The sequence below is a fragment of the Saimiri boliviensis genome, chromosome 14 (assembly GCF_048565385.1).
Source record: "Saimiri boliviensis isolate mSaiBol1 chromosome 14, mSaiBol1.pri, whole genome shotgun sequence".
Classification (NCBI taxonomy): Eukaryota; Metazoa; Chordata; class Mammalia; order Primates; family Cebidae; genus Saimiri; species Saimiri boliviensis.
This window is the reverse complement of record NC_133462.1, coordinates 43,532,509-43,555,217: the sequence shown is the minus strand read 5'-3', so window position 1 is coordinate 43,555,217 and position 22,709 is coordinate 43,532,509. Positions and strand designations below refer to the sequence as shown.

General features: G+C 47.3%; 1 protein-coding gene across 4 annotated transcripts in view; it reads left to right on the top strand.

Moving 5' to 3' along the window:
• ZNF57 (zinc finger protein 57) overlaps window positions 1–13,144 on the top strand; it is a 46,467-nt gene extending 33,323 nt beyond the window's left edge. For all 4 annotated transcript variants that reach the window (XM_074384821.1, XM_039465658.2, XM_039465657.2 and 1 more), the window contains 3 exons: window positions 4,957–5,083; window positions 5,760–5,931; window positions 7,783–13,144. In XM_074384821.1, coding sequence (XP_074240922.1) covers window positions 5,050–5,083; window positions 5,760–5,931; window positions 7,783–9,403 — 1,827 coding nt within the window. In that variant the 5' untranslated portion in view covers window positions 4,957–5,049 and the 3' untranslated portion in view covers window positions 9,404–13,144. The remainder of the gene's footprint in view (window positions 1–4,956; window positions 5,084–5,759; window positions 5,932–7,782) is intronic.
• The last annotated feature ends 9,565 nt before the right edge of the window (window positions 13,145–22,709 follow it).

Here is a 22,709-nt window from a genome sequence, read left to right as displayed (position 1 = left end):
GGGATCAGCAGCTCACCCCAGATGGCAAATTCTGCAGCCGGCACTGCAGCCTGTGCAACAGAGCAAGACTCCATCTCAAAAAAAAAATTCCAGCTAGTCATGATGGTAGAATGCTTCTATTGCTGGATTTGGTTTGCTGGTATTTTGTTGAGGATTTTGGAATCCATAGCCAAATACACACTGGTCTGTAGTTTTACTGTGATTTTTTTTATCTGGTTTCGGTACCAGGATAATACTGGTCTCATAAAATGATTTGGGAACTCTTCCTTGCACTTGCAACTTTTATAAATGTCTTGTGAACATTTGCTATTAATGTTCCCTTAAATTTTCCATAGAATTCAGGGGAGAGCCTTGAATCGGGGTTGGGCTTTTCACTTTCAGTGGATTTTGGGAACTAGTTCAGTCTCTTCGTTTCCAGTAGGTCTACCTGGATTGTCTGTGTCTTTAGTTTGGGGAGTTAAGGTGGTTCTGAGATTGTGTTTGTTTTACCTGAGTTACCTGATTTATTGGCATATAATTTTTCATAGCATTTGTATCATCCTTTATGTTTCTTTAAGGTTGACAGTAATGTTCACCCACTTCTGGTCCTAGTAATTTTTTTTTTTTTTTTTTTTTGAGATGGAGTTTCACTCTCGTTACCCAGGCTGGAGTGCAATGGCGCGATCTCGGCTCACCGCAACCTCCGCCTCCTGGGTTCAGGCAATTCTCCTGCCTCAGCCTCCTGAGTAGCTGGGATTACAGGCAGGCGCCACCACGCCCAGCTGATTTTTTGTATTTTTAGTAGAGTCGGGGTTTCACCATGTTGACCAGGATGGTCTCGATCTCTCGATCTCGTGATCCACCCGCCTCGGCCTCCCAAAGTGCTGGGATTACAGGCTTGAGCCACCGCGCCCGGCGGTCCTAGTAATTTTGAGTCTCTTTTTTCTTGTCCGTCTAGCTAAAGCAGTTTTGTTTTGGTCTTTTCAAAACACTAGCTTTGGGTGAGGCACAATGGCTCACGCCTATAATCCCAGCACTTTGGAAGGCTGCAGCAGGCGGATCACCTGAGGTCAGGAGTTCAAGACCAACCTGACCAACATGGTGAAACTTTGTCTCTACTATAAATATAAAAATTAGCCAGGCGTGATGGCGCACATCTGTAATCCCAGCTATCCGGTAGGCTGAGGCAGCAGAATCACTTGAGCCTCGGAGGCGGAGACTGGGGGGGGGCCAAGATCACACCACTATACTCCAGCCTGGGTGACAGAGCTAGACTGTCTGAAAAACAAAAAATAAAAAAAACGATCTTAGGTTTCACTGATTTTTCTCTATTGTTTACTGTTCTCTATTTCATTGATTTTGCTGCAATATTGATTATTTCCTCCCTCCTGGTTGCTTAGGGTTAGTTTTCTTTTCCTGTTGTGTTTAGGTGGACAAAGTTAGGTTGCTGATTTGCAATTTATAGCTACTAATTTCTTGTATGTAAGTTTTGGTATATTATGCCTTTATTTTCCATCCATCTCCAAAGTGTTTCCCTTTTGATTTCTTTGATCGATTGGTTATGGAGCAATGTGTTAATAGCCACATATTAGTGAATTTGTCAGATTTTCTGTATTAGTTTCCAGTTTCATTTCTCATTCCATTGTGGTCAGAGAACAGAATTATTTCTGGGTTTTTTTTGAGACTGACTGTTGCTGTGTCAGCTCTGTGATCTCAGCTCAGAGCAACCTCTGTCTCCTAGGTTCAAGCAATTCTCGTGCCTCAGCCTCCCAGGTAGCGAGACTACAGGTGTGTGCCATCACAAAGCCAGCTAATTTTTGCATTTTTAGTAGAGACAGGGTCTCAGCATGTTGCCCAGGCTGGTCTCGAACGCCTGAATTCCAGTGCTCCACCTGCCCGGGTCTCCCAATATGCTGGGATTACGGGCTTGCGCTGCCGAGCCCAGCCAATACTTTGTATCTCTGTTGTTTTAAATGTGTTGAGGCTTCTTCTAATGGCCTAGCAAATGGTCTCTTTTAGAGAACTTTCTTCCTGCCCTTGAAAACAATCCGTGTTTTGCTGTTGTGGTGTTCAGTGTTCTGCAGATACTTGTTACGGCTGAATAGCTGACAGTGTTGTTCAGTTATTTTATTTCCTTGTATTTCACCTAGATGGTCTATCTGTTATTAAAGAGTAGGGTAAGTGCCGGGTGCGGTGGCTCACGCCTGTAATCCCAGCACTTTGGGAGGCCGAGGCGGGTGGATCACGAGGTCAAGAGATCGAGACCAACCTGGTCAACATGGTGAAACCCCGTCTCTACTAAAAATACAAAAAAATCAGCTGGGCATGGTGGTGCGTGCCTGTAATCCCAGCTACTCAGGAGGCTGAGGCAGGAGAATTGCCTGAACCCAGAAGGTGGAGGTTGCAGTGAGCCAGGATCATGGCACTGCACTCCAGCCTGGGTAACAGAGCAAGACTCCATCTCAAAAAAAAAAATTACATGTGGCTCACACCTGTAATCCCAGAACTTTGGGAGGCCAATGCAGGCAGATCACCTGGGGTCAGGAGCTCAAAACCAGCCTGACCAACATGAAGAAACCCCATCTCCACTAAAAATACAAAAATGAGCCAAGTGTGGTGGCGCATGCCTGTAATCCCACCTACTCGGGATCCTGACAGGAGAATCGCTTGAACCCGGGAGGCGGGGGCTGCAGTGGGCCGAGTTCATGCCATTGCACTGCAGCCTGGGTGACGGGGCAAGACTCCTTCTCAAAAAAAAAAAAAAAAAAAAAAAGTGGGGTAATTGATGAAGCTGTGTTCTACAAAAAAAGAAGTGGGGTATTTATATTCCAACTGTTATTTTGAATTATCCATTTTTTTTTTTTTTTTTTGAGACGGAGTTTCGCACTTGTTACCCAGGCTGGAGTGCAATGGCGCAATCTCGGCTCACCGCAACCTCCGCCTCCTGGATTCAGGCAATTCTCCTGCCTCAGCCTCCTGAGTAGCTGGGATTACAGGCACACGCCACCATGCCCAGCTAATTTTTTGCACCTTTAGTAGAGACGGGGTTTCACCATGTTGACCAGGATGGTCTCGATCTCTTGACCTCGTGATCCACCCGCCTCGGCCTCCCAAAGTGCTGGGATTACAGGTTTGAGCCACGGCGCCCGGCCTATTTTATTTTATTTTAATGGAGTCTCACCACAACACCCAGCTGATTTTTTATTTTTAGTAGAGACACAGTTTCACTCTGTTGGCCAGGCTGGTCTTGAACTCCTTCCCTCCAGTGACCTGCCCACCTCAGCCTCCCAACGTGCTGAGATTACAGGCCTGAGCACCCACCCCCACATCTGCTTTCAGTCCTTGTGTCTCTTTGGATGAAAAGTGCGTGTCTTCTGCAGTGTGTAGAGTTGGGTTACGCCTGTCATCCAGCCTGACCACCTCTGCCATTTAAAGGAGTCTGCGAGGCCGGGCGCGGTGGCTCAAGCCTGTAATCCCAGCACTTTGGGAGGCCGAGGCGGGTGGATCAGGAGGTCGAGAGATCGAGACCATCCTGGTCAACATGGTGAAATCCCGTCTCTACTAAAAATACAAAGAACTAGCTGGGTGTGGTGGTGCGTGCCTGTAATCCCAGCTACTTAGGAGGCTGAGGCAGGAGAATTGCCTGAGCCCAGGAGGCGGAGGTTGCGGTGAGCCGAGATCGCGCCATCGCACTGCAGCCTGGGTAACAAGAGCAAAACTCTGTCTCAAAAAATAAAAAAATAAAGGAGTCTGCGGTCCATTCCCATTTAGTGTCGTTGCTGACACAGACACACTTAGAACTGCCATTTTACTTTTAATTTTCTGTGTTTCTTTCATTTTCATTATTTTCTAAGGAAGCATTTCCATTGTTTTTTGTTTTTTTTTGTTTTTTTTTTTTTTGAGACAGAGTTTCGCTCTTGTTACCCAGGCTGGAGTGCAATGGCGCGATCTCGGCTCACCGCAACCTCCGCCTCCTGGGTTCAGGCAATTCTTCTGCCTCAACCTCCTGAGTAGCTGGGATTACAGGCACGTGCCACCATGCCCAGCTGGTTTTTTGTATTTTTAGTAGAGACGGGGTTTCACCATGTTGACCAGGATGGTCTCGATCTCTCGACCTCGTGATCTACCCGCCTCGGCCTCCCAAAGTGCTGGGATTACAGGCTTGAGCCTCTGCGGCCGGCCTTCCATTGTTTAACTTTTTACTATTTGTTGATTTCTTTTTAATTGGATGCTTTAGGGGTTACTATGTTATTAATGTGAGGCTTATCAGATGCACTGCAGATTCATGTCAATAGCCTGATTCCGGTGAGATACAGAAATGCTGTTCCTAGGTAGCTCTATTCCTTCCTGCCCCCCCCCCACTTTTATGGCATGATTCATATATACTACATCCATGACTATTACACACCAAAACAGTGCATTTTAATTAATACTTCCCCATGTATAGTCATGTCCCTTGCTCCCACCCACCTCCTCTGTGCTGTTATTGGTAAATAGGTATTTTACATGTTACACATCCAGCAGTAAATTTTGAAACTCTGTTGTGGGCTGAGGCCCACCTGGACGAAGGTGCCCTTACCAGGCAGCAGATCCCAAGGACCGTTTTCTCCCAGCTGCCGGTCACAGGCTTGTCCAGTCGTAGGTCTTATCCTAAAGACCTATGAAGTAAGCGTGGTTGGGACAATTCTGCGACATTGCAGATGGAAAAGTTAGTTCATCTGCAGAGCATTTCTCCCCGGACCCTGCTGGTAGAGGGGCGGAAGAGAACAGCAGTCACAGTAAGAAGGCAGAGGGAAGTGCAGACCAACCGTGGTACCGTGGAGTTTACGAGGAAGTGGTTGTGAATAAGGAAAAGGTCTCACTCACGTGCGCATCACAGAGGAGGTGCGGGGACAGCACAGTCTCGTCTGAATTACGAGGTTCCCCAGCACCTTCCGTGTCCCCAATCGTCCTGCGCACCTGTGTGGTTTGTCTTAGGACTCGGTGGTCTTTGAGGACGTGGCTGTGGACTTCACCCTGGAGGAGTGGGCTTTACTGGATTCTGCGCAGAGGAACCTCTACAGAGACGTGATGCTGGAAACCTTCCGGAACCTGGCCTCAGTAGGTAAGGATGACGTCGTTCCTTCACTCAGTTTTTAATGAATTCATTTCTTTCTCCGTTTTTTTGAAACGGAATCTCATTCTGTCGCCCAGGCTGGAGTGCAGTGGCGCAATCTCAGCTCGCTGCAACCTCTGCCTCTAGAGTTCAAGAGATTCTCCTGCCTCAGCCTCCTGAGTAGCTGGGACTCCAGGCACATGCCACCACGCCCAGCCAATTTTTGTGTTTTTAGTAGAGACGGGGATTCACCATGTTGGTCTCTTGAACTCTTGATCCGCCCGCCTTGGCCTCTAAAAGTGCTGGGATTACAGGTGTGAGTCACCGCGCTCGGCCCCATGAACCCATTTCTTTCTCATCAGTATCGTTCCAACATGTGAAATGTGGGAAAGGAGTAAGACACAGGTGTTCTCAGCCATCATGGACCTAGAATCCACTCATTACTCTGTAACAGTGAAACTTGTGTGAAACAGATGTTATTTCTGTCTCGGTTTAAAGAACTAGTATGGGGTGGCCTTGATGGGTCGTTTAGGATCGCACACCTGTGACTGACTGTGTTGAACACCTGCCACTTGGACCCCTTACCTCGATTACTGATACAGTCCTCAAAATGCTCAACTCCTCGGTGTCTTCTCTGTTCGGTCCTGGTCTTACTCCTTACAAGATTTTCACTTTTTTGTTTCAGACGATGAGACTCCATGTGAGGCCGACAGTTCAGTTTCTCAGCAGGATATGTACGGGGGGGAAATATCTCAGGAACAGACAATACCGAACTTCACGAGAAATAATTCCTGCGCCTACACTTTAGAAAAAAATTGCGAAGGCTGCAGCATTGAAGGTCTCCACAGAAATCTAAGGTGAGTTGCACTCACGAGAGAAGGAAGTAATCTTCGTATGCAACTAAAGTTTTTGTATTTTTAGTAGAGACGGGGTTCCACCATGTTGACCAGGATGGTCTCGATCTCTTGACCTCGTGATCCACCCGCCTCAGGCTCCCAAAGTGCCAGGATTACAGGCTTGAGCCACTGCGCCCGGCCCCAAAGATAATTTTTTTAATTGACTTAGACATTGAGAGTTTAAAACATAATTCAGTTAGAAATACAGGAAAACCCCATATATAATAAATATAAATATATTAAATAAATTTTTTAATAAATAAATTTAAATTTAAATTTAAATAAATTTAAATAAATTTTTAAAATAAATTTAATAAAAATTTAACATAATTTAATATAATTATATATAGTAATATATTATATATTACTATATTATACTTACATATATTATAATTACAATTGTTATAATTATGTATCTGTTATATCTGTTATATATGTATATTATATATGTATATATGTTATATGTTATATATGTATGTTATATATATTATAATTATATAATTATAATTATATAATTATGTTATAATATAATTATAATTATTGATATATGTTGTTATATATGTATGTTAAATTATCATATAATTATATAATATAATTATTGATATATATGTTATAATTACTGATATATATGTTATATATGTATGTTATATATTATAAATAATTATGTTATATATAATTATATGTTAATATATAATATAATTATATTAATATGTTTTATGTTATATATGTATGTTATATAATTAATTATAATTATATAATTAATATTAACATAATTATATTAATTATATATTAACATAAAATAATTAATTATATAATATACATATATAACATATAAAACATATATAAATAATCATAATTATAATTGTAATTATTAATATAATTTAATTTAATAATGTGAATAATGTAATTTAATATAAATTTAATTTAAAATAAATTTAATAAATTAATAATTTATAAATTTATTAATAAATTAATAATAAATTTATGATTAATAACTTTTAATAAATTTTTAAATGATTTTTTTAATTAAATAAATAAATATAATAGATATAATAAATACTTTTTTTTTTTTTTTTTTTGAGACAGAGTTTCGCTCTTCTTACCCAGGCTGGAGTGCAATGGCACAATCTCGGCTCACCGCAACCTCCGCCTCCTGGGTTCAGGCAATTCTCCTGCCTCAGCCTCCCGAGTAGCTGGGATTACAGGCACGTGCCACCATGCCCAGCTAATTTTTTGTAATTTTAGTAGAGACGGGGTTTCACTATGTTGACCGGGATGGTCTCGATCTCTCGACCTCGTGATCCACCCGCCTCAGCCTCCCAAAGTGCTGGGATTACAGGCTTGAGCCACCGCGCCCGGCCAATTTTTGCATTTCTTTTTATTCTGAGATAGAGTCTGCTCTGTTGCCCAGGCTGGAGTGTAGTGGTGTGATCTTGGCTCACTGCACCCTCTGCCTTTGGATTCGAGCAATTCTCCTGCCTCAGCCTCCCGAGTAGCTGGGATTACAGGTGCCTGCCACTACGCCTGGCTCATTTTTTGTATCTTTTGTAGAGACAGTCTTTCACCATGCTGGCCAGGCTGGTCTCAAACTCCTGGTGATCCACCTGCCTTGGCCTCCCAAAGTGTTGGGATTACAGGCGTGAGCCGTTGTGTCTGGTCTCATAAACACTGTCTTAATAGTAAATATGCCTCTTTAAACAATTCAGAATAAAAAAACTTTGTGTACACTGAAATGTATTTGTAATACTTGTTAATACATATCAACAAATCATTAAACATACCATAAATAAGAATGTTTCTCATTTTTAACAGAAATCATATGGTGGACAGAGTCTGTAAAAATAATGAAGGTAATCAATATGGAGAAACCGTCAATCAAATGCCACATCTTACCCCGCACAAGGAAATTTCTGCTGGAGAAAAGCCATACGAATGCACCAGGTGTGGGACAGTCTTCATGCATCTTTCTTCTCTCAAGAGGCACGTCAAGTCTCACTGCAGACGAAAACCACATCCGTGTCAGGAACGTAAGCACGCCTGCGTTTGTCCCTCACGCCTCGACGGTCACGTAAGAACTGACACTGGCGAGAGGCCCTATGGATGTAAATTATGTGGTAAAACCTTTCCTTATTTCTATTCCCTCACTCAGCACATCAGGGCTCACGCCTCCGAGAGGAGCTGTGAATGCAGGCACTGTGGGAAAGTCTTCGTGGAGTTCTCCAGCCTCACAAGGCACATGAGAACACACACTGGAGAGAAGCCGTATAAATGTAAGAAATGTGGGAAGGCCTTTATTTACCCCTCCATCTTTCAGAGACACATGATCACACACACTGGAGAGAGGCCCTATGAATGTAAATTATGTGGGAAGACCTTTCACCATTCCTACTCCCTCACCCAACATGTAAAGATTCACACATCAGAGAAAACCTACGAATGCAAGCAATGTAGGGTGGCCTTCCATCAGTTCTCAAGCTTGACTAGACACGTCAGAACTCACTTGGGAGAGAAGCCTTATAAATGTAAGGAATGTGAGAAGGTCTTCATCTATCCCTCAGTCTTTCAGAGACACATGCTAACCCACACTGGGGAGAAGCCCTATGAGTGTAAATCGTGTGGGAAAACTTTCCGTCATCCCCATTCCCTCTCTCACCACGTGAAGATTCACACAGCAGAGAAAACCTATGAGTGCAGGCAGTGTGGGATGGCCTTTCCTGAGTTCTCGAGCTTCACCAGACATGGGAGGAGTCACATAAGAGACAAGCCATATAAATGTACGGAGTGCGGGAGAGCCTTCATGTACCCCTCAACATTTCAGAGACACATGATCACACACACGGGAGAGAAGCCCTATGAGTGTCAGCAATGCGGGAAGACCTTCAGTTACCCACAGTCTTTTCAGAGACATGAAAAGACTCACACGGGAGAGAAGCCCTACGCATGCAGGCACTGCGGGAAAACATTCGGTTGGCCTGAGACCTTTCGAGTACACGTGAGAATGCACACCAGAGAGAATCTCTACACCTGTGAAAACTGTGGGAAAGCTTTCAGCTCTCCCAAATCCTTTCAAGGTCACGTGCGAACTCACACGGGAGAGAAACCCTATGAGTGCAAGCAGTGCGGGAAAGCCTTCGCCTGGCCCTCGACATTTAGAGAGCACGTGAGAGTTCACACGGAGGAGCGGCTCTATAAATGTGAACGGTGCGGGAAGGCTTTCACCTCCTCCAGGTCGTTCCAAGGTCACCTGCGGACTCACAGTGGAGAGAAGCCTTACGCCTGTAAGCAGTGTGGAAAAGCCTTCAGCTGGTCATCATCCTTACAGAAACACGTGCGAATGCACACGGGAGAGAAACCCCACGAGTGTCGACAGTGTGGGAAGTTCTTCAGGTGGCCCTCTTCCCTTCGGAACCATGTGAGAACACACGTCGGATAGAAATCCCGTGAATGTACACGATACTCAGAAGCTTTCGGTTGTCAAGTGGTTCTGAGACCAGTGAGTGCACACACTAGAGAGAAGTTCTGTGAGTAACACGGGGTCACCTCACATTAATTCATGTATAACACTCCAGGAAATTCACACCGGGAGAGCGATCATACAAGTGATAAGTATGATATTGTCTCTGTCAATACCTCATTTGCAAAACACACCCATTAGTAATGAATTTCCAGCTCTTTCAAAAATGTTTATGCGAGAAAATAATTAAGTCCTCTTTTCGCTGTAGTACATAAGTTTTAATAGTTGAGTGTTTCAGCACTTAAATATTTTCATTTTGAACCTTATTGGACCTGTGGTGTTCTGAAGTGTACTTTGAACTTGACATAATTTTTTACATAGTTTCTGTATTTTTCTGCATGGTATCATTACAACAATGAAACATTGGTACTTCTTATTCTTACTACTTTAGTGCTACCGATAGTGGCTATCCTCCTTTATATATGGTACCATACTGAAATTTTTCCACAAAACCTTCTAATTTGGAATGTTTACCAAGTTCTCCATAAAGTACAGTCTCTAATCATCTTTTGCAATTTGTTTTTCCTCATTTCTCACTGGGAGTTAGACAGTAGGCTTTGAACTGAGAAGGGAGACCTATAAAACCGCAATGAAATCTGTAGACGGTTTTGTTATGGATACACGTTTAAGGTTGGGAACTACATTTCCCTGAATGTCATTCCTTTATGGCTCCAAGTTAAAATTTGATTATTTATTTATTTATTTATTTATTTTGAGACGGAGTTTTGCTCATTACCCAGGCTGGAGTGCAATGGCGCGATCTCGGCTCACCGCAACCTCCGCCTCCTGGGTTCAAGCAATTCTCCTGCCTCAACCTCCTGAGTAGCGGGGACTACAGGCGTGTGCCACCATGCCCAGCTAATTTTTTAATTTTTTTAGTAGAGACGGGGTTTCACCAAATTGACCAGGATGGTCTTGATCTCTTGACCTTGCAATCCACCCGCCTCGACCTCCCAAAGTGCTGGAATTATAGGCGTAAGCCACCGCGCCCAGCATTTTTTTTTTAAAGAGAGTCTTACTCTCTCCCCCACGCTGGAGTTCAGTGGCACGATCTTTGCTCACTGCAACCTCCACTTACCAGATTTAAGGGATTCTCCTGCCTCAGCCTCCCGAGTTGGTGGGACTACAGGCGCACACCACCATGCCCAGCTAATTTTTGTATTTGTAGTAGAAATGGGGTTTGACCATATTGGTCAGGCTGGTCTTGAACTCCTGACCTCGTGATCCACCCGCCTTGGCCTCCCAAAGTACTGGAATTACAGGTGTGAGCCACTGCGCATGGCCAAAATTTGCTAATTTTCTAATTTGCATGAGGTTTGGCAGGCAGGACCAGAGAAGTCGTTACCCACCTTGTAGAGCCGGCATACTCAAGACGTACAGGTGGTACACAGGACCATCACCAACACTGCCTTCTAGATCATTCTACTGATTCCTGGGAGCATCTCTACAACAGACACAGCTGCCTGACCTCTGTCTCCTCAGACATCCCCAGGAGCTCCCCCGACATGAACACATTGAGTGTGGGTCACTGTAACACCTGCCACGTCCACCAGCCACGAGTTCTGACCATCGTGGTGATAACCTCTAAAGCTCTGACTCCCTCTTCAGGTCTTACCTTACTTTTCTACTAAACATTTTGTTCTCTCAGAACGGCTTATGGTTCTGTGTGCAGACAACGGTAACCGCCTCCACACCAGCCAGAAAGCACACACACACGTTTGATCTCACACAGCACTGCTGAATGACCACGGAGTTAGTCCATCCACGTGGTCCTCTCTCACATCAGGCAGCCTGTTGAGGAGGGTGGATCACGAGGTCAAGAGATCGAGACCCTCCTGGTCAACATGGTGAAACCCCGTCTCTACTAAAAATACAAAAAATTAGCTCGGCGTGGCAGCATGTGCCTGTAATCCCAGCTACTCAGGAGGCTGAGGCAGAAGAATTGCCTGAACCCAGGAGGCAGAGGTTGCGGTGAGCTCAGATCCCGCCATTGCACTCCAGCCTGGGTAACAAGAGCGAAACTGTGTCTCAAAAAAAAAAAAAAAAAAAAAAACTACACTAATTACCAAATTCCTCACTAGTTGTTTCCTAGAAATACTCTATCAACGATGTTCAAACAAATTGTATACTAATATTTTTTACTCTGAAAATATGTGGGGAGCCAGCCCCCACATACCACCTGTGGGTACCCCAAGTTCAGTGGCGACAGAGAAATGAGACAAAGATTAAGAATGAAAGTGGGGGCCAGGCGCGGTGGCTCACGCCTGTAATCCCAGCACTTTGGGAGGCCGAGGCGGGTGGATCACGAGGTCGAGAGATCGAGACCATCCTGGTCTACATGGTGAAACCCCGTCTCTACTAAAAATACAAAAAATTAGCTGGGTATGGTGGCGCGTGCCTGTAATCCCAGCTACTCAGGAGGCTGAGGCAGAATTGCCTGAACCCAGGAGGCGGAGGTTGCGGTGAGCCAAGATCGCGCCATTGCACTCCAGCCTGGGTAACAAGAGCGAAACTCCGTCTCAAAAAAAAAAAAAAAAAAAAAATGAAAGTGGGACCAGGGGGCCATCTTGTACTGGAGGCAGTGAAGGCCCCGAGCTTAGGTTTTCCACAGTTGGTTACACTCACTTTGAGCAGTCAGCAGATGGTGGGGTGAGGGCAAGGTGATGGTGGGGAGGAGGTAGCATGATGGTGGAGCCAAGTTCGGCGAACAGGAGCTGGCGAGTCATTCTAAAGACTGCTAGCAGTGGCGGCTTTGTGAGTTTCTTTGAAAAGCAGAAGCATGCGGTTATTTATAGATGGCATTCTAGGCGTGGCGGGAGGGAGGAGTCTCAAGGAGCCTACAAGTCTGGTTCCTTTGTAATGCTACAGAAGGCATTTTAAGCCCTTGAGCATGTCACATACCATGGCAGAGTCAAGGTCACTCTGCACCTGGAACCGAAGGCTTGGGGAAGTGGGCCTCCCCAGGGGCTGACGGTGGTTTACTGTTCCCAGTACTGCAACCATTTTACGTAGGCACTCGGTAAGCCTCCGTCCACGGCCATTTACCCCAACAAAAACGTATTTAAATATTCCATTATAATTATGGAATATTATATCAACTTTATAATTCTGTCAGTTAAGGCACTATTTATCAGCATTACAAGGTGTGTACTGGTTCATGCACTTTTTTGTTTTTTTAGAGACAGTTTCGCCCTTGTTATCCAGGCTGGAGTGAAATCTCAGCTCACTGCAACCTCCACCTCCCGGGTTCAGGAGATTCTCCTGCCTCAGCCTCCCAAGTAGCTGAGACTACAGGTGCCTGCCACCACACTTGTCTAATTTTTGTATTTTTAGTAGTGACGAGGTTTCACCGTGTTAGCCAGGATAGTCTTGATCTCCTAACGTTGTGATCTGCCTGCCTTGGCCTCCAAAAGTGCTGGGATTAACAGGCGTGAGCCACCGGCCAACAGCTGAAATTCGCAAGTTCAGTTACTCATCAAACTTGCTAAGAGAAATGCTGAGGCTTTCACATTTTGGTGAAGCGCCAGAGATCCCAAACCCAGTGAGGGGTAAAGGCAGACCGGGGTGCAAACCCAGCCTCTCCCACACAGACCATGTTCCATGCCTGATGCTGACCTCTCAGCATCCCCCATTCATACAGCAAACGTTTCATTCACAAAATATACACAGTCGAGACGGTGCAGGCCCTGAGTACAGAGATGTAAAGCAAGTGTCTATAGTCCTTGCTCTTAACACTCTTGTGGAAAGAGGGAGACGTAACAAACGGCAGAGGCTTCGTTATCCGGAAATAAGGGCTTTCCAGGAGAGTCACCTGACAAGTGCGACCACAGGAAGTGCGTGGATGGCGTGTGTACTTCCCTGTGGACGGCGGTGGGCTCACAGGCTTCCACCTAACACATCTTCACCTAAGCACCATTCAGGAACTCGGGTGTTTAGTTTTGAGACGGAGTCTCACTCTGTTGCCAGGCTGGAGTGCAGTGGCGCCATCTCGGCTCAGTGCAACCTCCACCTCCCGGGTTCAAGCAGTTCTCCTGCCTCAGCCTCCTGAGTAGCTGGGACTACGGGAGCCCGCCACCACGCCCAGCTGATTTTTGTATTTTTAGTAGAGATAGGATTTCACCATGTTGGCCAGGATGGTCTCAATCGCTTGACCACGTGATCTGCCCGCCTCAGCCCCCCAAAGTGCTGGGATTACAGGCGTGCGCCACTGTGCCCGGCCTCGGGTGTTTGAACAGTGGGGAGCAATAGATACGCAGTTATGCATTCCTGGAGTCAACAGTAATGACCCCCTGTAACAATAAACACAGGGCTATGCCTCAGCTTCATTTGTGCAATAGTTTAAACTTTTAGGCCATGTGATATGTGGTCATGCATTTGAACATGGTATCACTGATCAGAGGGCTCCCATTTGATGCCGAGAGCGTCTTCCCTAATGGAGTTGTGAGTTGCATGTGAGGCCAGCTCCTGCTGCAGCAGGTCCCTCCCCCAGCCTCTCCTGTATTCCGGCCTGGATGTTCCCTGGCAGCTATAATGTTAAGGTTACAAATGCTGTATTTACTAATAGGGGCACACTTGCAATGATTTTAAAAGTGGGAGGGGTTTTCATAAAAGCCTTTGTATGGCCAGGCACGATGGCTGATGCCTGTAATCCCAGGACTTTAGGAGGCCAAAGCAGGTGGATCACTTGTGGTCAGGAGTTCGAGAACAGCCTGGCCAACACGGTGAAACCCTGTCTTAAGAAATACAAAAACTGGGGCCAGGCGTGGTGGCCTACGCCTGTAATCCCAGCACTTTGGGAGGCCGAGGCGGGTGGATCACAAGGTCAAGAGATCGAGACCATCCTGGTCAACATGGTGAAACCCCGTCTCTACTAAACATACAAAAAATTAGCTGGGCGTGGTGGCACACGCCTGTAGTCCCAGCTACTCAGGAGGCTAAGACAGGACAATTGCTTGAACCCAGGAGGTGGAGGTTTTTTTGAAACTCCCATCTCAAAAAAAAAAAAAGAAAAAAGAAATACAAAAATTGGCTGGGCAAGGTGACTCACACCTGTAATCCCAGCACTCTGGGAGGCCGAGGCAGGTGGATCACAAAGTCAAGAGATCGAGACCATCCCAGCCAATATGGTGAAACCCCATCTCAACTAAAAATACAAAAATTAGCTGGGCGTGGTGGCATGTGCCTATAGTCCCAGCTACTTAGGAGGCTGAGGCAAGAGAATCACTTGAACCCAGGAGGTGGAGGATGCGGTGAGCCAAGATTGCACCATTGCACTCCAGCCTGGGTAACAAGAGCGAAACTCCGTCTCCAAAAAAAAAAAAAAACCACAAAAGCCCTTTTATTATGTGGCGCTTGCATCTGAATATTAAAAATTGACAAAAAATATTAAGTTTTTGAAATTTCATAAATAGTAGGATACAGAAAATGACTGCATTGCAAACTTGTGGCTGCCGGCAACAGCGGCACTCTGGCAGGGCCGTCACCCAGGCACCGTGCCCTCTCTGCCCATGCCTGACGCTGGGCTCTTGACCCTGCCAACTCTGGGGACGTCTCGCTGCTGATGGCCTGTGTTCGGTGGATGGAGAGAGTGACCCCACTTCCCTCACCTTTCTCCTGGGACACACAACTTAGTAAAGCTGTGCCCCAGAAACACGCTGGTCCTTTCTCAGTTGCTCACGGGATAAATGAGCAGACGAAAGGAATGGGAGGTTATGGAAAGCCTTCTTGAAATTTTCAGATTCTATCACAACGGATTTTTTTTTTTTTTTTTTTTTTTTTTTTTTTTTTTTTAGACGGAGTTTCGCTCGTTACCCAGGCTGGAGTGCAATGGCGCGATCTCGGCTCACCACAACCTCCGCCTGGGTTCAGGCAATTCTCCTGCCTCAGCCTCCTGAGCAGCGGGGATTACAGGCACGTGCCACCATGCCCAGCTAATTTTTTGTATTTTTAGTAGAGACGGGGTTTCACCATGTTGACCAGGTTGGTCTCCATCTCTCGACCTTGTGATCCACCCGCCTCGGCCTCCCAAAGTGCTGGGATTACAGGCTTGAGCCACCGCGCCCGGCCCTTTTTTTTTTTTTTTTTGAGATGGAGTGTCACACTGTCACCCAGGCTGGAGTGTAGTGGCGCGATATTGGCTCACTGCAATCTCCGTCTCCTGGGTTCAAGCAGTTCTCCTGCCTCAGCCTCCTGAGTAGCTGGGACTACAGGTGCACGCCACCACATCCAGCTATTTTTTTTTTTTTTTAAAGTAGAGACAGGGTTCCACCATGTTGGCCAGGATGGTCTTGATCTCCCGACATCATGATCCACCCGCCTCAGCCTCCCAAAGTGCTGAGATTACAGGTGTGAGCCACCGCACCTAGCCACAACCAGTTATTAAACATGTATCTTCAAGAACAGAACGCCAAACACCGCATGCTCTCACTCACAGGTGGGTGCTGAACAATGAGAACACGTGGACTCAGGGAGAGGAGCATCACATACTGGCAGCAGTTGTGGGGGAGAGACATCGGGGGTGGGGAGGTGGGGGTGGGGAGGGATAACATGGGGAGAAATGCCAGATATAGTATGCACCTAAAGTAAAATAATTAACAACAACAACGACATGTGTCTCGGAGTAAATTGTATTAAAATGTTTCTCTTGGAAAAATTTTGTTCCTATTCCATACAACCCTTCCAGAATTAAAATCTGAGTAACACTAAGGGGTGATTTTTTTTTTTTTTTTTTTTTTGAGACGGAGTTTCGCTCGTTACCCAGGCTGGAGTGCAATGGCGCGATCTCGGCTCACCGCGACCTCCGCCTCCTGGGTTCAGGCAATTCTCCTGCCTCAGCCTCCTGAGTAGCTGGGATTACAGGCACGTGCCACCATGCCCAGCTAATGTTTTGTATTTTTAGTAGAGATGGGGTTTCACCATGTTGACCAGGATGGTCTCGATCTCTTGACCTCGTGATCCACCCGCCTCAGCCTCCCAAAGTGCTGGGATTACAGGCATGAGCCATCGTGCCCGGCCCTCACGTTCAGGGCAATCTAAGCAAGACAGACATTAGTCAGCCGTGAAGGTGAACAGACGCTCCGTGTGGACTTGCCCTGCCCGAAGAATTCTCAGTCCCGTCCGATTAAGTTAGTGTAGACCCTGATCTCAGAGGGACTGCCTCAGGCTGTCAGTTCCACATGGTTTGCCTGACTGTGACGACAGCTTGTCACCTTTTCCAATGTGACCCTCAGGGTGTTGAGCAGGATGGGCACAGCAGCTGGGCGATGCGGGGCTGCCTCACACACTGCCAGGGTGGTCTAGGCACAGCAGTTTGCATTCACAGAACTTATGGGGGGCCGGGCGCAGTGGCTCACGCCTATAATCCTAGCACTTTGGGAAACTGAGGCAGGTGGATCGCCTTAGGTCAGGAGTTCAAGACCAGCCTGGCCAACATGATGAAACCCCATCTATACTAAAAATACAGAATTAACCAAGTGTGGTGGCGCACGCTGTAATCCCAGCTACTTGGGAGGCCAAGGCAGGAGAGTTGCCTGAACGCAGGAAGTGGAGGTTGCGGTGAGCCGAGATCGCGCCATTGCACTCCAGCCTGGGTAATGAGCGAAACTCCATCTCAAAAAAAAAAAAAAAGATTGCCCTGAACATGGTCAAGTCGGTTTCCAGCAGAACATTGTGTGTCCTGCAGGATTGTAATCAGGCGTGTAACCCATCCTGACACTGTGGGAAAGGTGTAATTACTGGCAAGAGTTGTGCTTCACCACACTTGGTAAAAAGGATGAATACGTAAGTTTACGGAGGAAGCCAGGTGGCTTTCTAAAACAGACCTTTACTGGCCAGGCGCGGCGGCTCACGCCTGTAATCCCAGCACTTTTGGAGGCTGAGGTGGACGGATCACAAGGTCAGGAGATCAAGACCAGCCTGGCCAACATGATGAAACCCCGTCTCTACTAAAAAAAAAATTTTTTTAAATTAGCTTGGCGTGGGGATGCCAAGTCGCAGCTACTTGGGAGGCTGAGGCAGGAGAACTGCTTGAACCCAGGAGGCAGCGAGTTGAGGTCACACCACTGCACTACAGCCTGGCCAACAGTGTGAGACTCCATGTCAAAAAAAAAAAAAAAAAGACCTTTATTTTAACTAAGTCCAAAACCCCTAAAAAGGATAACCGGAAGCAGTACTACAGCTTCATCCCCAAATGCAGATGCAGTCTCGCTCTGGGGCCCGGGCTGGAGAGCAGTGGTCTGATCTCGGCTCACTGCAACCTCCGCTTGCCAGGATGAAGTGATTTTCCCACCTCAGACTCCTGAGTAGCTCCAATTACAGGCGTGCGCCACTACCCCCAGCCAATTTTTGTATTTTTTGTAGAGACGGGCTTTCCATGTTGGCCAGGCTGGTCTCGAACTCCTCACCTCATGATCTGCCCGCCTCAGCCTCCCAAAGTGCTGGGATTTCAGGAGTGAGCCACCATGTTTATGAAAACACCTCAAAACAAAACTAAGGTGAACACTGGCCTCTGCCCTCCCCCAGGCACCTGCCCACATGCTTCTGGATATTTCCCCCAGCCACCTCCTCTGACGCTTTTAGGTATTTCCTCCTGTTACAAAATCACTGTGTCCCTTTTAGCAATCATGACTTTACCTTTAAAAAATCATCCCTTCAAGGCTGGGAGCGGTGGCTCAAGCCTGTAATCCCAGCACTTTGGGAGGCCGAGGTGGGTGGATCACGAGGTCGAGAGACCGAGACCATCTGGTCAACATGGTGAAACCCCGTCTCTACTAAAAATACAAAAAATTAGCTGGGCATGGTGGCACGTGCCTGTAATCCCAGCTACTCAGGAGGCTGAGGCGGGAGAATTGCTTGAACCCAGGAGGTGGAGGTTGCGGTGAGCCGAGATCACGCCATTGCACTCCAGCCTGGGTAACAAGAGCGAAAACTCCGTCTCAAAAATAATAATAATAATAATAATCCCTTTAGTTTCTTCCAAGTTAAAAGCCAAAAAAAAAAAAAAAATCATCCCTAAATGTTGTCCACACTTTTCTTCTGGAAGGGTGGTATGGAATAGGAACAAACTTTCCACAGAGAAACATTCCCACTGGCCCTGCTGATCATTATTTTGCTGTAAAGCAAGGCCCAGTAGGCTGCAGGGCAAAAAACATGGCACAGCAGGGCTGACTGCTGCCCCCCGACAGGCCTGTATACAAGGTCCCCTCGTGTCAAAACGGCACAGGCAGTATGGTGTATGCAGAACGCCTCCTTTCATCCCAGGCACCTGCAGTCTTAGTGTTTACCAAGCAGTGAGTGCCTCACGACCAGCCGGCAATAAAAACCCTGGCAGAGAGCCTGCTGAGCCGGTCGGCTTGGTAAAACATCACACATGCTATCGCGGTTAGTTGCTGGGGGCAGCAAAGGCATCTCGTATGACTCCAACCAGGGAGGACCCTTGGAAGCCCGTGCCTGGCTTCCCCAACTTCACCCCTGTGCCTCATCCCTTTGCTAACGTTTGATTCCGTGTCCTTGCACCGCGGTAAAGCTGGGCTCAAGGCTGACTACGTGCCCCTAACGCATCACGGAAGCATGGGGGGTGGTCTCAAGGACCCGCCCCAGCACGTCTGACATCCTGAAACTGGGAAATTTTAAATACATTTTCATAAGAATCGATGGAAGCTTTGTGTTTTAATGATCTGCAAAGCCCGGAAAGACCATTTTGCTTTTCACAGCTATGATTTTCGTAAGTTTGCACTTACAACAAATGACATCATAAGAAAGAGAAAAAAAATGTAACAGCTTTCTGGGTATGTGTGATGGGGGTGTTCTTTGTTTGCAGAGGTAAGATCTCACTATGTTGCCCAGGCTGGCCTGGAACTCCTGGACTCAAGTAATCCTCATGCCTCAGCTTCCCAAAGCGCTGGCATTAAAGCTGAGAGCCACCACCCCTGGCCAATAGCTTTGTATTTTGTTCAGGAGGAAAGCAAGTGAAATTCTGTCAATTTATCAATGTTAAGCAGTGCAGAGATTAATGTGATTTATCATCTCCTTTAATCTTCCCTCCCATCATACAAATGAAGAAAGTAAGGCACGAGGAACACAGAATCTTAAACTCACGTACCTCAATGTAAACATAGTAACTTAACCTCTCAGTTGTTTTTTTGTTTGTTTGTTTGTTTTTGAGACAGAGTCTTGCTCTATCACCAGGCTGGAGTGCAGCGGCCCGATCCCGGCTCACTACAACATCCGTTTTCTGGGTTCAAGCAATGCTCCTGCCTCAGCCCGTGCCCGGCCCCGACTCTCTCTCTTTCACCAGGCGTGAGCCACCGCGCCCAGGCCAACCTCTCGGTTTTGAAGGCCTGTTAACTGCCACCACTGTTAACTTAGCACCATCAAGTTTTTAAACTCAAAACTCTACAAGACAATAATAGGCTGGACACCATGGCTCCTGCCTATAAACCCAGCCCTTTGAGAGGCCAAAGTGGGAGGACTGCTGGCGCTCAGGAATCCAAGGCTAGCCGGGGCAAAGTAAGGAGACCTTATCTCAGGCCCGTCGCGGTGGCTCATGCCTGTAATCCCATCACTTTGGGAGGCCCAGGTGGGCAGATGATGAGGTCAGGAGTTCAAGACCAGCCTGGCCAATATAGTGAAACCCCGTCTCTACTAAAAATACAAAGATATTAGCCGGGCATGGTGGCACTCACCGGTAGTCCCAGCTACTCGGGAGGCTGAGGCAGGAGAATCCCTTGAACCTGGGAGGCGGAGGTTGCAGTGAGCCGAGATCACACCACTGCACTCCAGCCTGGGAGATAGAGCAAGACTCCCTCTCAAAGTAAAAAAGGAGAGCTCCTCTCTACTTAAAAAAATATATATATATATATTTTTCAGCAAGGCTTGGTGGTGCAGGCCTGGAGTCCCAGCTACCAGGGAGGCTGGGGTGGGAGGATCGCTTAAGCCCAGACGTCTGACGCAGCAGTGAGCTATGACTGTGGCCCTCCCACTCCAGCCTGGGCGTCAGGGTGAGACCCTTGTCTCAATCAATCATTGACAAGTATAATTAGCTAATTTTACAAATATAGCATTGAATTTTGCAAACCAGACTCAAAAAGCTACGTGTTTCACATAACATGACATTCTGGAAGAGGCAAAGATACAGGTATCTAAAGCGGATCAGTGGTTAGGGGTGCAAGGCTGACTACAAATGGGCAACCTAGGAGTATTTGGAGAGTGATAGAATATTCTCTGTTTTGGTGGTGGAAATATGCATTTATGAAAACTTACAGAAATACACTTAAAATAGTTTTACTGTGTATATATCGAAAATAATAAAAAACAGCCAAGTGCAGTTAATCTCAGCACTTTGGGAGGCCAAGGCGGGCAGATCATGAGGTCAAGGGATGAAGACCATCCTGGCCAACATGGTGAAACCCCATCTCTACTAAAAATACAAAAATGAGCTGGGGGTGGTGGCGCACGCCTGTAGTGCTAGCTACTCTGGAGGCTGAGGCAGGAGAATCGCTTAAACCGGGGAGGCGGAGGTTGCAATGAGCCTATATCGCGCCATTGAACACCTGCCTGGGAGACAGAGCGAGACTGTCTTAAAAAAAAAAAAAAAAAAAAGTGGAGAGAGGGGGACAGGGCCCGGTGGCTAACGCCTGTAATCCCAGCACCCCGAGGTGGGGGGGTGGGGATCACAAGGTCAGGAGATCGAAACCATCCTGACTAGCACAGTAAAACCCCGTCTCTACTAAAAATACAAAAATTAGCCAGGCGTGGTGGTCCGCGCCTGTAATCCCAGCTACTCGGGAGACTGAGGCAGAACTGCTTGAACCCAGGAGGCAGAGGTTGAAGTGAGGAAGATCGCGCCATTGCACTCCAGCCTGGGAGATAGAGGGAGACTACGTCTCAAGAAAAAAAAAAAAAAAAAAAAATAGGCCGGGCGCGGTGGCTCAAGCCTGTAATCCCAGCACTTTGGGAGGCCGAGGTGGGTGGATCACGAGGTCGAGAGATCGAGACCATCCTGGTCAACATAGTGAAACCCCGTCTCTACTAAAAATACAAAAAACTAGCTGGGCATGGTGGCGCATGCCTGTAATCCCAGCTACTCAGGAGGCTGAGGCAGGAGAATTGCCTGAGCCCAGGAGACGGAGGTTGCGGTGAGCCGAGGTTGCGGTGAGCCGAGATTGCGCCATTGCACTCCAGCCTGGGTAACAAGAGCGAAACTCCATCTCAAAAAAAAAAAAAGTAATAATAAAAACAACAAACCGCTTTCGTGTACTGAGAGAAAACTTAAACCCTCCTGAACTTTAATTGAAAACGTGCAATGTTTCTTTTGCCACCTTCGGACACTTAGGAAGCACTGAAGGACTGAGGAAAGAGGACTCAGACCCCAAACTTGCCTGTGCTGTTAGAAAACGACCTTTGGTCCCACACCTGCCAGGAACAGTTCTGTGAGAGCTGAATTTATTCAGGTCCCCAGGGTCAGATCTTTGGGGATGCACCCCAATTCTCCCAAAAGGGACTCTGCTGCCTAATGGGGGTCCTAATCCTCAGGCATCAGCCAAGGGCTTGTTTTGAGGCCAGTTTCGACTCTCCAGCTCCCACAGCAATCCCATTTCCACAGCTTCTTCCCCACAAGCCTCATTATGAACAACCCGCACCTGCATCCTCTCGGGAGCATAGCTGTGGCTGCAGGGAGGAAAGCACTGGAAAAGGAGTGGCTGGGTCCACGTTCCAAGGACACCCCCCGACGACGGAAACAGCTCCCCCCTACCAGGTGCGTAGCCACCTCGGCGCCCCAGAACCACAACCACCCACCTCAAAGACGCCCCACCATGGCCGGAGCAGGCTCACCCACATCCCCCCTGGGTTCCCCGCACCCGCAGGTGCACCCACACTCACTGCCTCTGGGTCCCCGACATCTGCAGGCGCACCCACAACCACCCTCGGCCCCCATGCCGGCAGCCGCACCCAAACGCAACGCCCCTCGCTCCCCCACATGCCAAGGCGAACCCACACCCACCCGCATCCTCAATCCCCCAAACCTGCAGGCCTACTCGCACCCACTACGCCGGGGTACTCCACACCCGCAGGCGCACCCATACGCACCGCCCCTGGGCTTCGCACTCACCCAGGCTGGAGGCAGTGGCTACACGTGCGACGGCGACACCAGACGCGGCCATTCACCGCGGCCGGCCAGACAACTGCGCCTGCGCGGACGCTGTCCCGGGGTCCTCTGGGAAACTGC